At 38.0% G+C, this 21,724-nt stretch overlaps 1 protein-coding gene across 1 annotated transcript in view; it reads right to left on the bottom strand.

The window, feature by feature from the left end:
- LOC311294900 (uncharacterized protein) overlaps positions 1-21,724 on the bottom strand; it is a 151,006-nt gene that overhangs the window by 35,060 nt on the left and 94,222 nt on the right. Inside the window, exon 7 of the mRNA XM_084415962.1 lies at positions 7,033-7,206. Within this exon, the coding sequence (XP_084272088.1) occupies positions 7,033-7,206 (174 nt within the window). The remainder of the gene's footprint in view (positions 1-7,032; positions 7,207-21,724) is intronic.

The raw sequence follows: 21,724 nt of genomic DNA, 5'->3' as shown, positions 1-21,724 counted from the left end.
ATTATATTAAATCCAGGCAATTGGTTGATGAAAATTTTATTAAAATTTAGATACAATTTACACAAAACGAAATTCGTTTTAAAGAGGCCTTTTACAAAACGAAATTTATTGAAGTGGTCAAATCGTCTGACTCCCGATGCATCCCATCTTATTTGTGCTGTTCACTTTTCATAATCAACAAAGATGGAAAAAATAACATTATAATATTTTAACAAATACGAAACTTAATGCGCTTATTTAATGACCTCGAGAACAAAATGCATCCTGTCAGCAGTGAGTGGGGGTTGTTTCGGAGATGCGACATTAGGTTAGAGGTGTTTACATCTCTCGCGGTCACCTTTTTATTGCACAATTTACAAATTGCCTCGTCAGTATTTACCGCCTCTCCCTTCTCATTTGGTTGGAACCAGAAATATTGCCAAACTGCAACCACACATAAGCATTTTTTAGGCAATAATTATTAATTATATATATTATAGGCTATATAAGTGCCGGTAATGACGGTATTGAAACTGATACCGGTGCTATTTTAAGATCCCGCGGTATCCGATATTACCATAATACCGCCCAATCCTAGTGTGAACGCCCACTGCTGTGATTGGCTGCTGTGAGACTTCAGTGTAAACGCCCACTGCTGTGATTGGCTGACATGCTTGCATATGAAATATCTCGCTTTACATGTGGAACTCTCTCGAAAACTTTTACTATTACAGCTATCGGGATTAATGAATCGTGAGAAGTTTTTTTAAGTATTTAGATCTATTCCCATCACATAAAAGGCTTGCTGTGACGAGCATTGAGCAGATGACAGTCTGTTGATCGCGTGAATGAAGATCTTATCATTGCAATGCAGTTTCTGTACTCTCATTAATGCTTTCGCCAATGCAAACATGAGGTAAGTACAGTAAGAGCTATGTTGTGCAGTGTAACAGCGTCATTGATTTCATAACGAGTTTTGGCAAATGTCGAGAAACTCGCGCTGTGTGATTGACAGCTTGGGCGATTGGAAAGGGATTGTTCTTTGATCGCTATCTGTATATTAATCACAGTTTAAATAAGATTATTTTCATCCTACTAAGAGAAACGACGTGAAGTTGATCGTTTAGTCACTGGCTTGATTTACTGATGCATAAACAGTATTGAACGACTTTGAGAGAAAGATTATCTGTCTGAACTTGAACAATTACACATCAGAAATTCACATAACCCACTGGTTCTTCAGAGGCTCGGATAAAAAAAAACAAAAAAAAACTTTTGTGTTCATTTGTACAACCAAACACTGAGCAACTGCCGTGCTTCGCTCGTTTGCAAGCCATGATGTCCCTCGAGGAAAAACCAATATCGCTCTCGCGCAGCTCATTTTCTCATGGGCGGGCCAAATTCTCTTTGCGGCAAAGAAGAGAAAGTGGAGCTGACCTTTCCCCTTATGACGACATAAAGGGAAGATTCTAGATTCGCCCGTCTGAGCTTTCATTTTCTCAAAAATACCCAGGGCTTGGTTTACACCCATCATAATGTCTAGCCACTGGGGGACCATAGGCAGGCTAGGGGAACTCATATTAACCCTCTGAGGTCGGCAAACGCGCCCGCGCGTTTTGCTGGATTTTCTTCACATTGTAGCACTTTAAACTTAAATTACTCCGTCATTTATGGTCATACAGAAAAAAGAAATATAAAAAAAGAATATGTGATATTTCTACTTTTGTATGTGTCCACTTACAATCAAATCAAAACATTGTGCTTTTGTAAAATAAAGAAAATAAACAGGGTGTGCGTTCTGCCTCTCCGTCGCGGTGAACTTTTTTTTTCTTGAGCACGTCTATAAACTGAAACAAAACTCAGTGAATACTTGTCACACATTTATGAGCCATATACCTTTATAAACATTTAAAGGGATACTTCACCTCTGGGAAGATGAATGTGTATTTAAAATAGGTCATTTATGTAGAAGAAATGTGAAGAAATTTTTTAATTTGGAGCTTTCTAGACTGAGAAAAGCCAGAAAATGTATTTTTGGCTTATGTGGATGAAAGACAACAACTCCCAGAATGCACTTGCTTCGCTGCCCTAGGAGGCCACGCCTACCGGTAAGACAGCGCAGTTGAAAACAAGGTTAGGCTACTAGTGAGTCTCCGTGACGAGTCTGCCTGGGATTTCGGGATCGCCCAAAATGTCCGGGATTCGGCTTTTGCGTTCTACAGTCGCCATTCATTATGTTTACTGTGGTGAGCAGGACGAGGCTGACGGCCGCGGGAGAACAGCGCGAGGCCGGTGGCGTCATTACTGAGACGCGCCGGTCTCGCAACGGAGGTGCGGGAATTTTCTTAGCAATGTTAAAACGCACATCAACCGATCACTTGTTTAGCGTTCATGTAAACACTACATTCAGATTCACCGATCGGAATGAATTCAGTTAGATTGAAACATGAGGTGTGCATGTAAACAATGAATGGCGACCGCAGAAAGCAAAAGCCGAATCCCGGACATTTTGAACGATCCTCGCCCGCCGGACATGTCCGGGAAAAGGAGGATGGTTACCCATACTTACTCAGCTTTCTCCTACTATTCAGCTTTCTCCACAGAACAAGAGCCTGCTAGCTTAGCTTCCAAAGAAAGACGGCTGACTGTGTGTAGCCTACATTCTGTGAGTGAGATCCCATCCCACCCTGTATGGGCGGGCTGAAAACATGCGGAACAACGCCATCTACTGGCTGTAGTCTTTAGCCTCTGGCCAGAAAATCCTCCGATGACGCAAAATGACGATTTTTGCGTCATCGGAGGATTTTTTCCAGACAAAAAATACATAAATCTCTCCTCTCAGGGGGATATGAGGGTGGAAAGCATGGTAATTCAAAAATACTACAGGTTTTCTACTAATACAAAGCTTAATGCTAAATCCTGAAGTAACCCTTTAAGTGTGTACTTTTAAATGATCGGATTCAAACTGAAAACAAATATTCTCTGTTTAAGTAATTTGTATAAAACCAACAAGATGTCCAGCTTCTCAAACGCTTCCTAATTAGTTTTAATTTGACCACGCCTACTCGCGCAAAAGATATTCACATGCAAATCTCCACATGGAACGCGAACGCGCTCATTACCTCAAAAACAAAACACTTCATCAGTCTCTGCTTTTCGTCGAGATTGAAAGACGCGTCGTGAGCTTACATTGGCTTTACCCCAGAAGAAGAACGCGATTTGAAGACAAGAAAGATAAGGTAAGAAATTCTTACATATTAGTTTGTTATTGTTGCATAAATTTCACATTGCAGTTGAACTGTTGCTAGATATATGGTGAATATTATAATATTTAGATCTGTGTTTACTGTTACTGTGTTTGTGGATATCTGCTCAAACGTAGATATGTATATGGTAACCATAATGTTTTATATTTGAGCGCGATCGCGTTTGAATGTATCACATTTTGGATCGCGATCGCGTTTGAATGTATCATATTTTGGAAAAGCAAAACGCTCCAAACGGCTTCATGTTTTACTATTATCTCATTTCATATCATCATTCCATTTCCATTCGTAAACATTTGAAGTAACATGATAATCAATATATTTTTCTCTAGCTTAGTTACTGAAATCTTTTGGAAGATTTATATAGGCTGCTATATTGTTATTATTTTATGCAGCACTGCGCATAGCCTATACCTACAAGGCACAACAAACCTGGTGTTCATTATATAATATATTGTTGGAAACATTTGTGTGTGTGTGTATTCTGTGAATTTTAAAAAGCAATTTTAACCAGAAAAATCTAAAATGTATTCCCAAAATCGTGTAGGCCTTTCTCTTGATATCAGTATGTTCACTTTTTTTTTTTTTTTTGGACCCAGATGCCACTGAGTCCTGCTGACTTCAACATTCACAGTACATGTCTCTGTACATGAACATGGTAAAGTGAAAATCAAACACCTTAGAAATGAAAGGTATGTACAATGTTTTTAGGAATGGCACAAAGGTCTCTTTCTTTGGATCATGTTGTGTTGTAAATAAATCCAAACAATCTAAAAGCCATTCTTTTTTAAATCTCCTCATTCTTTGTGGAAGGTTGCTCAGAATGATAGGGCCCTGATAAGCTCCTAATAGGGCCATTAGGGAGTGTCTTTGTCTTTCTCAGGTGTAAAAAGCCTTACATATTAATGAGATGATCCGCCCCTCCCGCATAAAGCTTTATCACACAAAACACGTCGTAAAAATTTTAAATCAATATATTGTCTTCTCTGAATGAGCAGTCAGGGTGATTTTCAGATAGTTTTAGAGCAAATATTCTAGGCTACGTCATACAATTTTCAAAAGTCTTGTGAAGAAATAATCAGTATGGGTTTCATGACCTTATTTCAGTGAGAATTTTTTTTTGTATTTTCACAAACCACGCATAAATGTCATTATCTCAAAACTACAAACTTTTACACACATGCTGCTGATATATTATTGTAGCAGAGTTTGTGCTGAATACAGTGTAATTAGACTTTAGCCATGAAAATGTCACAAGTAACAGAAATAACCACAAATGTCAGAGCATGTCAGAACACCTCCAGGGCCCAGAAAACAGCTCAGACCTCAGAGGGTTAATGTTAAAAAACCTAAAAAGTGAAATTTTCATGCAATGGGACCTTTAATTAAAAGTACATTTTGTACATCAGGGATCTTCAACTCCAGGACAGGTTTGAGAAGCACTGACTTAGTTAACCAAATTCACCATAAAAGATCATGTTACTTAAACATTCACTCTCTGGTCAAAATTAAAACAAAGATTTTACTTAATTAAAAGTACATTATGTACATCAGGGATCTTCAACTCCAGTCCTGGAGGGCTGATGTCCTGCAGACTTAAGTTCTAACTCTAATTAAACACACCTGTCTGTAATTTGCAAGTAAATCTGAATGAGATTCGCTTGTGTGAGGATATTTGGAGGGCCAGTGTCCTAAACTCAGCAGGACACTTGTCCTCCAGGACTGGAGCTATATATATATATATATATATTAGGGCTGTCAAAGTTAGCGCGTTAATAACGCGTTAACGCAAAATCATATTAACGGCACTATTTTTTTTAACGCTCGATTAACGCAGCGCGTATTTTCTGTTTGACCCTTGGCCCAACCCCTAGTTGGAGAAATGGAGATACACAGTGTTGCCAACTTAGCGACATTGCAGACCCATTTAGCGATTTTTCCCTTCAACAAAGCGCCCAAACCTTATTTAGTTTCTGAGAATCTACCGGTACCGCCGGTACTGCTCTCCCAGCACGCGCGCGCGCCTCTCTCTCTCTCGCTCTCTCTCTGCGTCTCGCACTGGAGAGAGGAGCAGCGCTTTAATTCAGTTAAACACAGATATGATGTTGCTTCTCTAATTTTACATGCAAGTATAGCCGAAATCGCAAACCAGATATTGTGTTTATCTTATGTGTATTTGATTTAATCAGACGACGGCTCGATTATCAGGATTTTTGTGCAGATTAACATCTTGGAAGGGAGAGCTGGTTATGTCTTAATGGCTCGCGTTTCAGTCACCATTTCATATTCATTCCGTTGTTTGACAACAGAAACAGTAAAATATACCAATGAAAACTGTTTTATTGAGAATTTAGCTTCATCAAAATGGGCACAGAGAGAGACAAACTATAATGTAACCTAATAATAAATAATACATGTACATTTAGCATTTTCAGAAGAGCTGCCCTGTCATGCAAAAATCTAAACATGTTTGTGTTAATTGCTCAGTGCAAAGAAAGAGAAGTAATGGGAACCTGGTATTTCTTTGTTCTTTCTACATGTGTCTAATAGACATGAACAAGTTCTTTGAAAAACATCTATGACCTTTGAAACATGTCTCGTCTTCATGCTCTATGTTGACTATGGTTTCAATAATAAACATACATTTGCATAAAGCATCCATATTTATCCATGCCCACGTTGATTAGAGTATTACAAACTTGAAAAGTATTAATTTAAGGTACATTTAGAACAAATAAAAAAATGTGCGATTAATCACGAGTTAACTCATGACAATCATGCGATTAATTGATAAAAAATTTTAATCGATTGACAGCCCTAATATATATATATATATATATATATGATGAAGTACTTTATTACATAAACCAAAAATTACATCTTAGAGTTGGACTAGTTTTACTGGTAGCTTGGTTATGTTCACAAAGTATGAAACTAGAAAAAAAAAAAAAAAAAATGCTGAATGTGCATTGCATCTTCTTCCGTATATTTATACACTGCGGGGCAGAACGCGAGATGCAAATCTTGCACGCCAATATGCATTGGCCGAAGATACAAGTACTCAAGAACTGCAGTATTTACACTAACAGTTCGCAAACAGTGGGTAGAAGCACAGAGCTTAAATAGACAAACTTATGCAAGCAAATGATAGACAGGTAGAAGTAATCAAACCATAATGAGTCTGGGCAATGGGTTATGGGAGATGTAGTTCATGGTGGAGACGCTAAAGAGTCAGAAAGAATGTCCTCTGGTGGAGATCATGGAGAACTCTAGCTGGTGGATGTCACAGAAATGAAGGTGACAAATCTACAGTATGAATGTCTTAAAGGGAAAAAACTTGTATTTCTAGAAACCTTGTGTCACTATTTTGGGTGACCCAACAAAAACAAATTAGCATATTTTTGGATTATTTTTGATTGTATTTAAAATGATCCAAACACAAAGACGATTCATAAATATAGTTTAAAAAAAGCAAAACGTAGGGGAAAAAAACAGCAACAGTGGTTAATATAGGACTGGTCAGTAAAATTTTAAAGACGGCTTAGAAAAGGGTAATTTGTCATGAAAATATGTTTATAAAATGATAAAAGAGTGCAGAATTTAAACATTTTTACTTTTTGCCTCAAATTTTTGGACCCCACTGTATACACATCTCCAAGAGGGCAGTTAGATTTGTGGTAGGCTTATGAAGGAAAAAACAGAACATTTTTCTATTTCCCAAAATTATTTCTTCTTAAACATGCTTGACGGGGGTCTGTACTAATTATCATCAGTGTGAAACACAAACCTCAGTATGTTAAGTTGACAGTTTGGACTCTTTAGTCCAGTAGAGAGCAGCTTTGCTCCTGAATCCTGCAGGTCATTGTTACTCAGGTCCAGCTCTCTCAGGGGGGAGTTTGATGATTGTAGAGCTGAGGCCAAAATGTCACAGTGCTGATCTGTGAGATTACAGCCTGCCAATCTGAAAACAGCAAGGACTCTGGTTAAAATGCATGCTGTTGTGCTGATGTCCCCTTATGCAAAGAAAATATATTTCCATACACGTATTTATGATCAATATATTAAATGGTTTAAATATATTCGAAATATACAGAATATATTGCGTTAATATTAAAATATGATGAACAAGGAATTGTCACTTTTCATAAATTGAAAAATATGTGACAATATATTTATTATTGCACTAATGTGTATTCATGTGTTACTTTCACTTGAGTTATGTTTCTGCCACACAAAGTATTTGGGTTGAGTTTACGAGGAAAGTTCTGTTGGTATTACTTAAGTCTAACTGGTCAAACAAAATATATATAATAAAAATATAATATAAACAAAATACTCATTCAAATAGTCGCCCCAATTATTTTTTAGATAAACCAAGGCAATATTTTGCTTGAGAATGTGTTAAAAAATAATTGAGAAATTTAAGGCAAAAGGTTTCCAAACTAAAAAATATTGCCTTGGTTTAACTAAAAAAATTGAGGCAACTATTTGGATGGGAATCTGAGTCTTTTGAACTCAAATAATTTGTGTTTGACCAATTAGACTTTACTTGTTTTCAACATGCACATTACATTATTCAGCATTATTCAATATATCGTAATATATTTTAATGCAATATATTATTCCCCATCATCGCACATTTTGGAGGTCTCTCACATCAGTCACACCCAATTCAATTCTTGCAGTCTCTACTAATGAACTACTGAGTTAAATCGGGTGTGTTAGATGAGGGAGACATCAAAAATGTGCAGTGTTGGGGGACCCAGGACAGGTTTGAGAAGCACTGACTTAGTTAACCAAATTCACCATAAAAGATCATTTTCCTTTAACATTCACTCTCTGGTCAAAATTAAAACAAAGATTTGACTTAATTAAAAGTACATTATGTACATCAGGGATCTTCAACTCCAGTCCTGGAGGGCTGATGTCCTGCAGACTTAAGTTCTAACTCTAATTAAACACACCTGTCTGTAATTTTTAAGTAAATTTGAATGAGACTCACTTGTGTGAGGAAATTTGGAGGGCCAGTGTCCTAAAATCAGCATATATATATTTCGTCGTTGTCACGCGGAAACCTTGTATGTCCAAATTTTGTCAATTTGATATTTTTTCACAAATCGATGCTATTGGTCAGTCCCCACGTGGTTCTGTTATTTTTAAAAATTATTAACCAATCGAAAGTGTTGAAAATAGCTTGAGAGCAAATCTCTTAACTCCATTGGACACTTCAACTGTCTGAGAATCCTCCTAACTCCACCTCTTGTTCACTCAGTGGCGGGAGCCTCGCGGCATTTTGTCTCCTCAGGATTGGAAGTCGCAACGATTAAGAAATCCTCGTCGAGCAACACGTAAAGCAAGCCTTAACTCTGATTTTATCTGTGTTAAACTATGATATCTGTTATTAATGTATTTTAAATGTCTACTTTAGGGGTGACCCCGAATAGTCGAAGATTCGATGCTTCGATAGGAGGAGCCTGATTCGACTACCGATCTCACGGTCGAATCTTCGCAGAGGTGTTATGAAATGAGGATCATGCCACTTTGGCTATAGACCTTATGTAGCTCCGCCCCTTTTCAGCGCTGCGCTCATTGTCTTTTGACTTCCGGTCTGTATTTTCACAGCGTTTTGCGTGTTTATTAATGAACGGCTCGTTTTAAAATCTTCCCGGTCGATTTACATTTGTTAAGTCATCTGCTTTAAACATTACAGTCCTCATGATAACTTTCGTTAACTTTACATTAAGTAAATCCACTTAAAAAGCTAATTACTCCTGGACAGAAATGCCATATAAATATACAGAGCGACCGCAAAACGGAAGTTAAAAGACAATTTTCCAAAGATGGCGGCGCCCTTGTTTCTCTGGTGCATAAGGTCTATATGAGGGCGCTCAATGTCTGATTTCACATAGAACTAGCTTTTATGTCGTTAATATTCAGCCTATTATGATAATGCTGTATATAAAAATGTGCAAAGAAAGAAGCTTTTAATAAATATTTTTTAACGTGCGTGAATAAATCCAAACACCCCGCGAGTCGCGACAGATTTAAGTTTCACTTTCAATCCGTGACCGACAGAGGAGCGTCTTCGCGGCAAGGATTTAAATCTTTAACAATGTCTGGGATAAGAAAATCTAAAGTGTGGATGTACACCATCAGAAAAGATATTCTCCAAGGCTGGATTTAGCATCAGGAAAACCATAATCGCACTTCTGCCGGCCAACGTTTACACGTTTCACGCATAGACTGGGTTTCACGTTAGAATGCGCGCACAATTTGAAAAGACTCCAACGGACACAGTCAGAGTGAAAGACTGGATTTGTTCTCTCGATCAGGTAGGGTACAAGTGATTTCAAAACTTTTCAGCCGGTTCTAATTTGATTTTTGGATGCTGTGAACATTTTTAGCTGAAAAGACTGCCTCTCCAGTTTAGCATTTATTGTTGTTTCTGCAGTTAAAAAGACAAAGTTGAAAATTCTGGCTACTATCGTTATTTTAATAATTTCTTTATTTGTATTTTATTTATTAATCTGTCAGGGTTATCTAATTTAACTATTTGTGGCTTGTGTTTTGAATATGTTCCTCTGCACTTTAGGCATTTTGCACACATTTGCTCATCTTGTGATTCTGATTTATTTCGTTTTGTATTTTTATTTTTATTTATTAGAAAGGTATATTCTGTTCTAATTTAATTTAGTAAATTAATTGTTTATTTTTTTCGGTGCATCGATGTTGTGCTGTAGGCTGGCCTGCTCGCACAGGTAATTTAGCCGATTTAATTTGATTTGCATGTGAAATGCAAATCCTGTCTGCAGTGTGGCTTTCTGGAGTTCTTAGTTTTATTGATCCAAAATGTTTTTATACATTTTCTTCTATATCTTTGTGTGATTTTCTGTACATCGCGGCTTTGAAACGTTAAAGCCCCGCCCCCATACACATGATTCGACTATTAGTCGACTATAGGCAAGACATGACGATTCTGATTCGACTATGAAAATCCATAGTCGGGGACAGCCCTAGTCTACTTATTACTAGGCGTATTATTACTAGGCTTATTATACATGTGCATTAGGGATGCACGATATTGCATTTTGGCCGATATTCGATATGCCGATATTTTCAAACTAATTTTGTCCGATGCCGATACCGATACCGATATATATATACACATTTTCCCCCTGATATATTTACACTTTAATTTTACTGAAGAGAAATCCAAGTCTCTCTCCTGTACTCTTTACCGTATTACACTCATGTGTTGTAGATAAGGCAATACACAAGACAAACAAAACAACATTTGATTCTACCATAAATGTATAATTGTACAAATGTAGACAGACATTCACCCCTGAAAAATAAGTAAATTATTTCACTTGGAGAATAAATGATATGCCAGTGCCACATTTTAATTTTAAGTTCAGACTTCAAACTTCAGTCCTTAGGAGTAAAATAAATAAAAATAAATAAAAATAAAATTTCAAATAAAAAATATAGGCTACATCTTACTTGAACAGGTCTACCAAATGCTTCCCTGTTTTCGGTGCTGATGCAGTGGCGACCCATTCATGTAACATGTAAGGGTGGCGCTGCCAATAAAGCAACTAAAAGCTGTCACAAAGAACCGCAAAAGTAATGATTATGAATATGTCAAATATTCGACATATGAATATGTCAAATGCTCTGTGGAGAGCATAGTAGCTTGGAGAGCTTACATTAGTAAGCTACAGGACATCGTCTTTCAAAACATGACCTGCACGAAAGAGAAAAAAAAATGACTGCGTCATTGTACCCAGCACTTCTGAAAATGCGTCTCTGTCCCCAGCACATCTCAAACCAAACTGACGCCCATGCTCGAAATGCCTCCATATGTTGGAAGTTTAAGTTGCTGGCACTATGTTCACGGTCGTCACGTGCACATAGGAAACACGGCACCCTATGGGCAAGGCTCATCGGCAGAAATATTCATATCGGCCGATGCCGATGATGGTCATTTAAAGCTTTTATCGGCCGATACCGATATTGTGCCGATATCATCGTGCATCCCTAATGTGCATTGAAGTTTTAAAATGTATCTAATATAATACATGAATTGAATTAAATGTTTTGGATACCAGCATTAAATTATTGTTTTTATTATTTTACTGACTCGAAGTTGGCACTGTGCATGTAAAATACCCCAAGTAGCAGGTTTTATTTATGGGAGAAAAAAGGTCTGTCTACTGGCACCAAGTAAGCCTATATTTGGATAACTCTGTCTGTTTTTTAGACAATAACGAGTAAAAAATAGTTAGGTTAGATACATTTGAGTAGGCCTGTTTTGTTAAAAATTGATAGCTGTAATGCTTTGGTGCAGAAGGAAGCCCGTGGGCCACGAAGGTAAGTTTGCGTGCAGATTAGGCTAATTTCTGCCTATTAGACAGCCTAACGTTAGTCACCTCATCGTTTTTTTGTTCTGCTTCACTTATAGCTCTTAAACCTTTAAAATGGAGTTTAAGAAGATGTATGTAACCACAGTCGTTAGCTTTGGTTAACTATTGAAGCCGACTTTGTTTGCGTGCAGATTAATTTCTACCTATTTTAGACAGCCTAGTATTTTGTTATTGCATCACGCATATCTCTTAAACGTTTAAAATGGAGTTTAGGAAGATGTATGTAACCACAATCATCAGATTTGAATAGCTCTTAAAGCCTTATCTCTTGTCAAAAGGCTCAACACGACAGCAGACTTTAATTAACACTGCTCCCAAGTCATAAATCTTGTATCTCCGATTAAACATGATTTTGGGGAAATGTTGTGTTAATGTTGGTACACAACAGTACATGATAGCAATATAAGGTATAATACCAACTTTAACGATACAATGTTTAATAACTAAAAAAAAATGCAGTTTTTTAATTTCCTGAAAAATAATGGTTTTGGAGATACGAGGATTCTGCCCGACAGCGACGATATGTATGTGTATATATATATATATATATATATATATATATATATATATATATATATATATACTGTATGTATATATGAAGTACTTTATTATATAAACCAATTATACCAATTATAACCAATTATATTGACTAAAATGGCATCAACACCTGCCTTAGAGTTGGACTAGTTTTACTGGTAGCTTGGTTATGTTCACGAAGTATATAAAAAAAAAAAAGACAAAAAAAGTGTTTGTGAACACAAACCCCCATAAAACTCATCAAACCTCTGTCACAACTTCTGTCAAATATAATTATGTTTATATTTTCACACTCACAGAGCTTTTCTGCAGTTCCTCACAGCAGGTAACAGTCTCCATTTACCCTCTTTTGATTTGATGTACCTATTAGGGTCTAACTCATCCATCGCCTCCTCTGACATCAGGATCATGTTTGCCAATGTTGAGCATTGAGCAAGAGAAAGATTTTTTCTTTTTGTTTCAGAGTTTAAAAATGCCTGCATTTCTTTAACAACAGAATGATCCTTCATCTCAATCATGCAGAGTGACAGATTCATCCATCTTTCAGGGCTGACATTGTTTTTTTGACCTCGTTTGAGGTTTTGGATTATTTTCTTGATGCTCTCTGGGTTGTTCTCTGTGTGAATCAGCACATCCTGTAAGAGTCTCTGGTTGGACTCCAGTGAGATGCCATGAAGGAACCGAAGGAAAAGATCCAGGTGTCCATTTTCACTCTTCAAGGCTTTATTCATTGCTTCCTTCAGAAACACATCCAGAGGAATATTCTCACACTGAGTTCTGGACTTTCCTGTGAGGAACATTTTCAGAACTTCACTGTTCGTGTGTAAAAAGCAGAAAAACACATACAGTGCTGCAAAAAACTCCTGAAAGCTCAGATGAACAAAGCTGTAAACCTTCCTATGATAAATCACAGATTCCTCCCTAAAGATCTCAGTGCAAATCCCAGAATACACTGAGGCGTCAGTGACGTCTATGCCGCTCTCAATCAGGTCCTCCTCATAGAACATCACATTGCCCTTCATCAACTGATTGAAAGCCAATTCAGCAAGTTTCACAATCACGTCTCTGTTGGACTGCAGGAGTTTCTCTGGATCTCTCTCTTCATACTTCTGGTTCCTCATATGTGTTTGAATGAGGAGGAAGTGGATGTACATTTCAGTCAGAGTTTGAGGGATTTCTGCACTGAGATCTTGTTTCAGGATGTTTTGAAGCACAGTGGCTGAGATCCAGCAGAAGACGGGTATGTGGCACATGATGTGGAGGCTTCTTGCTCTTCTGATGTGTGAGATGATTCTGCTGGCTTGATGCTCATCACTGATTCTCTTCCTGAAATATTCCTCCTTCTGAGGGTCATTGAATCCCTGAATTTCTGTCACACGGTTGATGTAGTTAGATGGGATCTGATTGGCTGCTGCTGGTCTGGTGGTGATCCAGATGAGAGCAGAGGGAAGCAGATCTCCTTTCATGAGGTTTGACATCAACACACCCACTGATGAAGACTCAGTCACATCAGAAACTTTCTCAATGACTGAAAACTTCAGTGTCAATCTGCTTTCATCCAGACCATCAAAGATCAACACAACTGTACATTCATCATACATCTCTGAGTCCAGATCTTGAAGTTCAGGATGAAAGTCCAGCAGAAGTCTGTGAAGACTGTACTGATGATCTTTAATCAAGTTCAGCTCTCTAAAGGGAAGCACAAACATGAAATCTACATCCTGATTGGCTTTTCCCTCAGCCCAGTCCAGAATGAACTTCTGCACAGAGACGGTTTTTCCAATTCCAGCGATGCCTTTAGTAAGAACAGTCTTGATTTTGTCTTTCTTCTCTCTTCTCTTCTCCTCATATCCAGGTTCAGGTGAAGGATCAAAGATGTCATTGCAGTGGATTGGAGTGTCTTGGAGGGTCTTGTAACTTTTCTCCATCTGTAGCACCTCATGTTCTTCATTCACTCCTTCACTCTCTCCCTCTATGATGTACAGCTGTGTGTAAATCCTGTTCAGGAGGGTCTGATTCTCTTGTAGTTTGATTCCCTCAAAAACTCTCTCGTATCTGTTCTTCATGCTGGTTTTGTGCCGGTCTTTGACTCTCTGAAGATCATCATGCACTGGTTGGTGAGAATCGTGCTGAAGGGCTGCTTCTGTGTCATGATGACTGATGCGTTTCTGACAGGAGGATGAGCTGATCTGACAGGACACATCTCTGATCTGGTCAGATCTCCCACCACTGGAAACACATTATGATGAACAGAAAGACAAAAACAAACAGAAGAGAGAAAATATTTAAATGTCTCTAATATTAAATTATCCTATTTGAAATCATACCACAAACACATTTAGAAAGAAGTGTTTGATTAATATGATTACTGTCCATATAACACTGATGCAGAAAACCCATGTAACAAAAATGCAGTGTCATATAGACATATAAAACTGAAATAACAGAGAATCATAAAAAACTATAAATAACAAAGGCCCTACCGACTCTTTCTTTACATCACAAATACAGTTTAAAAAGAGAACTTGACTTCAGTTTATGAATTTTTTTCACTGTTTAAAGAACTTTATTGCTGAAATAAAATTAAAATGTAATAATGTCCCTCTTGTTGTTTGTGTGTACACTCTGTGTTCTTGTGTTGAATGTCTCACTCTACATGAATATACTCACAGATGGTCGCTGGGCGCTGCTTCATCACTGAGATCAGGGGGCTGTAGAGGAGATGCTGCTCTCTTTCTCTTCCCGCTGAAGATACTGGGAGAAAGAGAGAAGATTTCAGATTGTTTCTTTGCAGATTATATGTCTACTCCAATAAAATAACACCAATACTGGTTTATAGAGCAGTTCTTGTATTACATGTAGAGAAAACAGAGGTTTTGTCAACAGTAAGACACACTTCAAACAAATACACATGAAATGTAAGAAAGCTAAACTGAGCCGGTATGCATGTTCAATACAAACTGAATGAAAGATTTACAGCAGGCAAAAAAATACACAGTTGGTCAAATTACCCTAATTGCTTTCAATGCAATATTGTTAATGAAACCTCAGTTTTATCTTTCAAATATTATATAAACTAATAAATGTTAATTTAATGAAGCAGACACAGATCACTGGTTTCCTTTATTTTTTTTCCTAACTATGTGACAAAACATTTTGGGCCCTATCTTGCACCCAGCGCAATTGAGTTTGTTCACCAACGCATGCATCATTCCTATTTTGCACCCGCGCACAGCGGACTTTTCCCTCCACACACGCACGTATTAACTTGCGCTTTGGGCGGTTCAGCACAAAGAGGCGGCGTGTTCCGGCGCAAACGTTCCCTGGTGCATGCTTGGCCATAATCAATGTAGCGTGTGCACAATGCGCATGCACTTTGCTCATCTCATCTACACACAGACGCATCAGTTTTCATTTTTAGAAAACCATACATTATTACAAGGAAAAATATTAACACACGAGGGAAATCATTGCTGTGTCCATGAAGTTGTGAAAAAACAGGCATAAATCTAGCTAACACATTTACCCAAATTATCATAAGCCTGTTTAACCGAAGCTAATTTGGGTGTGTTTCTCCATCCCCATACAACGTCACTTCTCTGTGTTTTATGGCCCTGACGAGAACGTTGGTCTCCTCGGATGTGAACCACTCCTGGCGTGCGTCTGGCAAAGCCGCCGTTATAATAGCAACCGCCATGGAACAAGCGCACCTGCTCTTAAAGGGAATGTGAGATGATGCTCTGATTGGTTTATTTCACGTTACGCCCAAACCACACCTATGAATAATGAAGCGACTTCAGACCAACCCATTTTAGATTTGCGTCGGGCACAAGAGTAATTTATCCCGCCGGTATAATAGTAACAGCGCCCGAGACCCGCCCACAAAGTTACTTGCGTTTTGCGCTTGATACTTGCATTTCAGATCGTTAAAATAGGGCCCTTTAAGTTTAAACTGACCAATCAGTAGACAAGAGTAAGGATGTCACGATTACCTGATTTCACAATTAACACAGTCACAGTTATTAAACCATAATAATTTGGAAGATACCGTAAAAAAAAAAAAAAAAAAAAAAAACCTTTCGAACTGAGATTAAGCACTTGCTCCACACGTCTGTCTGGATGCTCGGTGAGGCTGTTACTAGTGAGTTCACAAGGTGATTATCTGGGTAAAGCAGGGCACATGCATAGCATGAACTTTTAGCACAAGTGAAACTCTCAAAATGAAAACATGGTGGAACAACATGATCTCCTGGACCTGCATCCGCTGAATGAGCAAATTAAATAAACTATTTAGAAGTCTTTTGGCCATCTAAAAAATAATTTAGACATCTACACATCTAAAATGTCGCAGCACCTGAAGGATCATCACCATCCAGAGTTTCATGCCCAGATGAACGTAATAATTTTACAAACATAGTAAATATTTCTTACCTTCAGTAAACATTATTTGTAGCACACCTCCCGTTCAATAACCGCAATAAGATATTTACTTTGTTATTTTGATAAGAACAAGGTCTCAGCTTTCAAATTCTGAGAATTTTATCATGAAATTCAAATGATAAATACAATTTATATAAATTTGTAGATCGCTAAAGCCACATATCTGTTCAAGAGGAAACACAGAGCGCACCTGAATCAATCATCTCTCCCGCTTTACACTTAAGTGATCTGTATTTTATTAGACACACTGCTATTTTGAATAACAGCCACGTTTGCTAAGTGTTGCTATTTTTCACTGCAATTTTACTGTCGTGATGTCCAACACTTTAGTTTTGATTTCTTCCGTTTACGGGCTATTTGCTTTTGCTGAGCTAACTGCAAGGGTGGGCACAGCTGTCCTCACTCAACCGTTGGAAAGCAGTATATATGTATGTAGTGTGTGCGCTGCCGAAGAAGCGTTCAGCTCTCCTGTTCAGCCTCCTCGTGTGAAGACCTGCGACTCTACCTGCGCGACTCCACCGAGCAAGGACACCTATATCGCACTTAATTATCTTCTTTTCCCCCTTTCCTTTCCCACTTATTTTTTCTCTTACTCAACATGTGCTTTCAGTACATTCCTGTTGTGTCTAAACAACGCTCTATCATCGCACACAGAAGGCGGTGCAATACTGCTAATCTGTGTCCTATTTGCTCCTCCTCTCACACACCTCTCTCTCTTTCTCTGTGGGTCTCTGGAATTGTCAATCAGCCATCAATAAAGCTGACTTCATTCCAGCCTTTGCATCTCAATCTACTCTCAATTCTTCATTACTTTTAATCATCAACTAAATGCCTAATCCTGGCTTAATCTAAGTCCTGTCTGTGAAACCAGGCCATAATGTTTTATTTGTATTAAATGTTCATGGGTTTTAGTCACCATTAGTCACATTTTTAGAGCCACTTGTTTTTCCTGAATGTGATGTTAATTCCTGTTCAAACAGTGGTGGGGTCATAAATAAAAATATTTGCATGTAAACTGAAGGTTTAAAGTTGTTTACTTTGAGAGACTTTTTGATTCAAAACCATATTAATTGCGTCCCTACCTTGTTTTTTATTGAAAGGAGTAAAAACAGACAAATAACTGGCACAGAATCCTGCTGTACATAAAGCGAGATTGATTTGATATTGTTTCTATGTTGATTCAATGTTACATATTATCGCTATTTTTGAAATGTAGGCGGGCGGCAAGCACACTCATAATGGAGAAGACGCTGTCGCGACCACCACAACGTTGCCCAACATCAAACGGCAAACGTAATGAAAGCGGAACGCAACTGCACTACTCATTATTTTGTGCTTCATGGAGCATTTATCAGTTTGGACCAAGGTTTGTAAAACACAAGATTTATGTCACTGCGCATACATTTGGCCATGGCTGCAGTTAGAGTTTCAGGCTTTCAATCTTGAGGAAGAAACTGCGTGTATGTGTGTGTTATTGTCTTTGTTGCAAGATACCAGAAGAAGAGCGAGATGGCTTCAGGGAGATGCTTTACTGAACAAATGGGGAAGACAAGGTATAATTGGGTATAACAAAGTATAACATCTGGCCTCATTCATGAAACACGAGCGGAACAAATTTTTGTGTAAATCTTTCATGAAGCCGTTCTGACAAATTTTCAGATTCATGAAATTGTAAATTCAAAATGTTAGTTGGTACGAAATAAATGTACACTGTGTAAACGGTGCGTAAAACATTATAATGTTCTGTGTTCTTTTAGGAAAACTGATGACACTGCATTTTGATGCACTATGTTCCATAATAATATTCACACGTTTGTTTGCCCAGTCTTTTTTTTTTTTTTTTTGGTAGCTGAGAGTTCAACTTTGAAACTGTTCAACTTTGGGTGAAATGCAGCGCTCATCACTGTCACTTTTTACCCAGACGTCCAATCAAAGTGGAGGAGGGACAGGACGAATACTACACTGACCAACCATCCTACTTGTACAACGACTGAAAAAGCTGGAAAAACGCTGTTCCTCCAAAGCACTCTCAAGCACCACCAGCTGGTTGTTTTCAGAAGCTAAGCTTTTCAGAGGCATTTTCAGTTGGCTAAATACACTGTGGTGGACACACGTTACCTAACGTTACTAACCCTGCTTGCATTTTAATGCATTGTATTTTTAGGGCTTCCATTTTTATGGGCTGAAATTCAACATGGTTGTATATTTAAGTTGTGAATATTTAGTTTTGAATATTCAAAACATTTCACAAACATTTTCATTTTAAAAATTCAATGATCCATATTCACCTTTCAGATTTCACTTCCAAAATATTCATTCTGTTAAAAAAATTCAACCTATAATATTCGACAGGCAATTTTTGGTCCATTTTATTTCGCTTAAAGGTGCATTGCGCAACATTTCATGTTAAAAATACCCGTTTTTCTAACCCATACATTCTTAAACAATTGCCTGATGGGCTGAATGAGCCCTTCTATGATCACTGCGATTGCCTCTATAATCCTGTACAGTAAAATAAATAAGAGGGATTCGGGTCGGAATCGACTGGGCGTGACGTCATGCGCGTTCACGCTCACCTGGCTATGTCTGGCAGGTTTGTGTATTCGCCGCCATTATCCGCATCAGCGAAGACAACTCAAGCGAGTTTTGCAAAAGTAGAAGATGGATTCAAAGAGACCGGCTTCTAGTTCATCCCAAACCCCAACGCAAACTCCACGTAACCGCGTGCACAACTCTGGTTGCAGTTTCGCGTGTCGCCAGAAGGAGGCATAGTTCTGCAAAAACTCAGAGACTTGCGCAATGCACCTTTAACAAATTCGCCTCCACAAATTCAATGGTTCAAATTCGACAGAAAATTCAACATCTGACATCCGGGAACGGCAGGAAGATTGCCGAATGATAATCTCCATAGCTGTTAGTCGACCTCACCAGTAGGGGGTGCAAGCGGCTGTTGACGAAGAAACACTATAGAGCAACGGGTGAGAGAGAGTCATTCATTCATAAAAACGGATTTACAGAAATGAAGCAAGCGGTAAGTATTTGTGATGATTATCAGGGCCAGTATATTTATGGAAAAGCTGATAAAGACACAAAAGCTGTGTTTACATTTAAGTCTTCACATTTATTGTACATGTAAGCTTTCTCTACCGTGAACGAGATTATAATGTTATTCCCTGATGCTGATGTACACATAAAACGTTAAATCTGAGGTAGTAGACATCTATTTCTCTTATTTTCTCTTAAAATAAACAAAAAAGGGCTTTATATGATAAATCATTTCAAATACTTTAGAAATGAAAAGTACTTCACCTAGTTTTCTTTTTCTTGGTAAATTATTTATTTGGTAAACTATATTGATAGCTAAATATAATAAATGAAACACTCAAATTTTAGATGAACTGCCATCAACTGATTGATATTAAATACAACTCGTAGGGTGCAATTGAACTTAATAAATAAAGTTTTACTTCATCAATCAGTTTATAATATCTAAATGTTTTATATTGAACTATTCTATTAATAATAAATTAAAGTTACTTCCTTTTAATTTTGTAGAATATTACTAATACTAGTTATATTGGTTAAATGTGTTCCCCGGTAGTTTTGCCATGTCTGCTTATTATATTGCGTTTTAAGGGGCTTGTTTTGCTATTTTTGTGATAAATGGCAACCCGTCACCTGGAGCTTTAATCAAGAGAAGGAAGAGTTCAGAAGTAAGTTTGCAAACTGAACAGCAGCAACTGTTAGTGTTGACTAAGTTGTTACACACACACAAATGACACACATTTGATTTTTACAAATAGCTGCAAAATATGAATATGCCTACAGAGAGCGCGCGCTATTGACATCAACTCGATAAAACTCATCAGATGCATGTACTTTACTTCGTCTTGCGACCCTGTGAGTCACTCTCCATTTTAGAGTCTGACATCCGTCACTGCGGGTCTCAGGTGCACACCCCCCGCTCAGCCCCGCCCTCGGTTCATCCCCTCTATCTCCACTGGGGTCTGCCCACTTTTCCAGCATTTTTCAAATATTGCCAGTGTGTGGAGTCAGGCTCTGACCAGGGGTTTAGTTACCCTTTAACAAATATCAGTGTCTCAGTCTCGCACACGCTGCATGTGAGTTAACCACGCCCACTTATTGACATGTTGCAGTATACATGGAATTAAAAAAGTCTGTTACAGTTGACATTTTATACAGTGGTAACAATACCATCATACCACTATTTCACAGTTTTAGTCATTGTTAAAGGCCATTTCGCGCTTTCAATCATCATTAACCCCCCATCCCCCCCTTGGAATTACGCAATTCATATGGGTCTTACTTTTCAGGTCGGAAAATATAGAAAAAAATAAATCACATCCCTGGTTTATGTGTAATAAATTCTTTGTTAAATCAAATAAGATTTTTCTTCTAAAGCTATTTTTTCATGTCTATTTGATGCTTTTCTTGTTTACCATGAAGACTTTAAATTATCTTTTGGAGGCAATTTCTCAGCCAAATTATGTAAATAATTAGATTCAACATATGAATCGCTTGACAGCCCTATTATTATGTTAATATTCAGAGAAAAGAACATCAGTGAGTGAATCATTATGTTAAAAAAACTTCAAATTCCACTTCATGATACTCACACAGGGCCAGATGTTTCAGCAGGTCCATCACTGAGATTAGGAGGCAGATGAACCATGGACTGGTTACTCTTCATGGACACACAGCTGAATCCTGAAGATGGTCCATCACTGAGATTAGGGGGCAGATGAACCATGGACTGGTTACTCTTCATAGACACACAGCTGAATCCTGAAGATGGTCCATCACTGAGATTAGGGGGCAGATGAACCATGGACTGGTTACTCTTCATGGACACACAGCTGAATCCTGAAGATGGTCCATCACTGAGATTAGGGGGCAGATGAACCATGGACTGGTTACTCTTCATGGACACACAGCTGAATCCTGAAGATGGTCCATCACTGAGATTAGGGGGCAGATGAACCATGGACTGGTTACTCTTCATGGACACACAGCTGAATCCTGAAGATGGTCCATCACTGAGATTAGGGGGCAGAT

This window comes from Rutilus rutilus (genome assembly GCF_951802725.1).
Source record: "Rutilus rutilus genome assembly, chromosome: 1".
Lineage (NCBI taxonomy): Eukaryota > Metazoa > Chordata > Actinopteri > Cypriniformes > Leuciscidae > Rutilus > Rutilus rutilus.
This window is presented reverse-complemented; position numbering and strand designations above follow the sequence as displayed.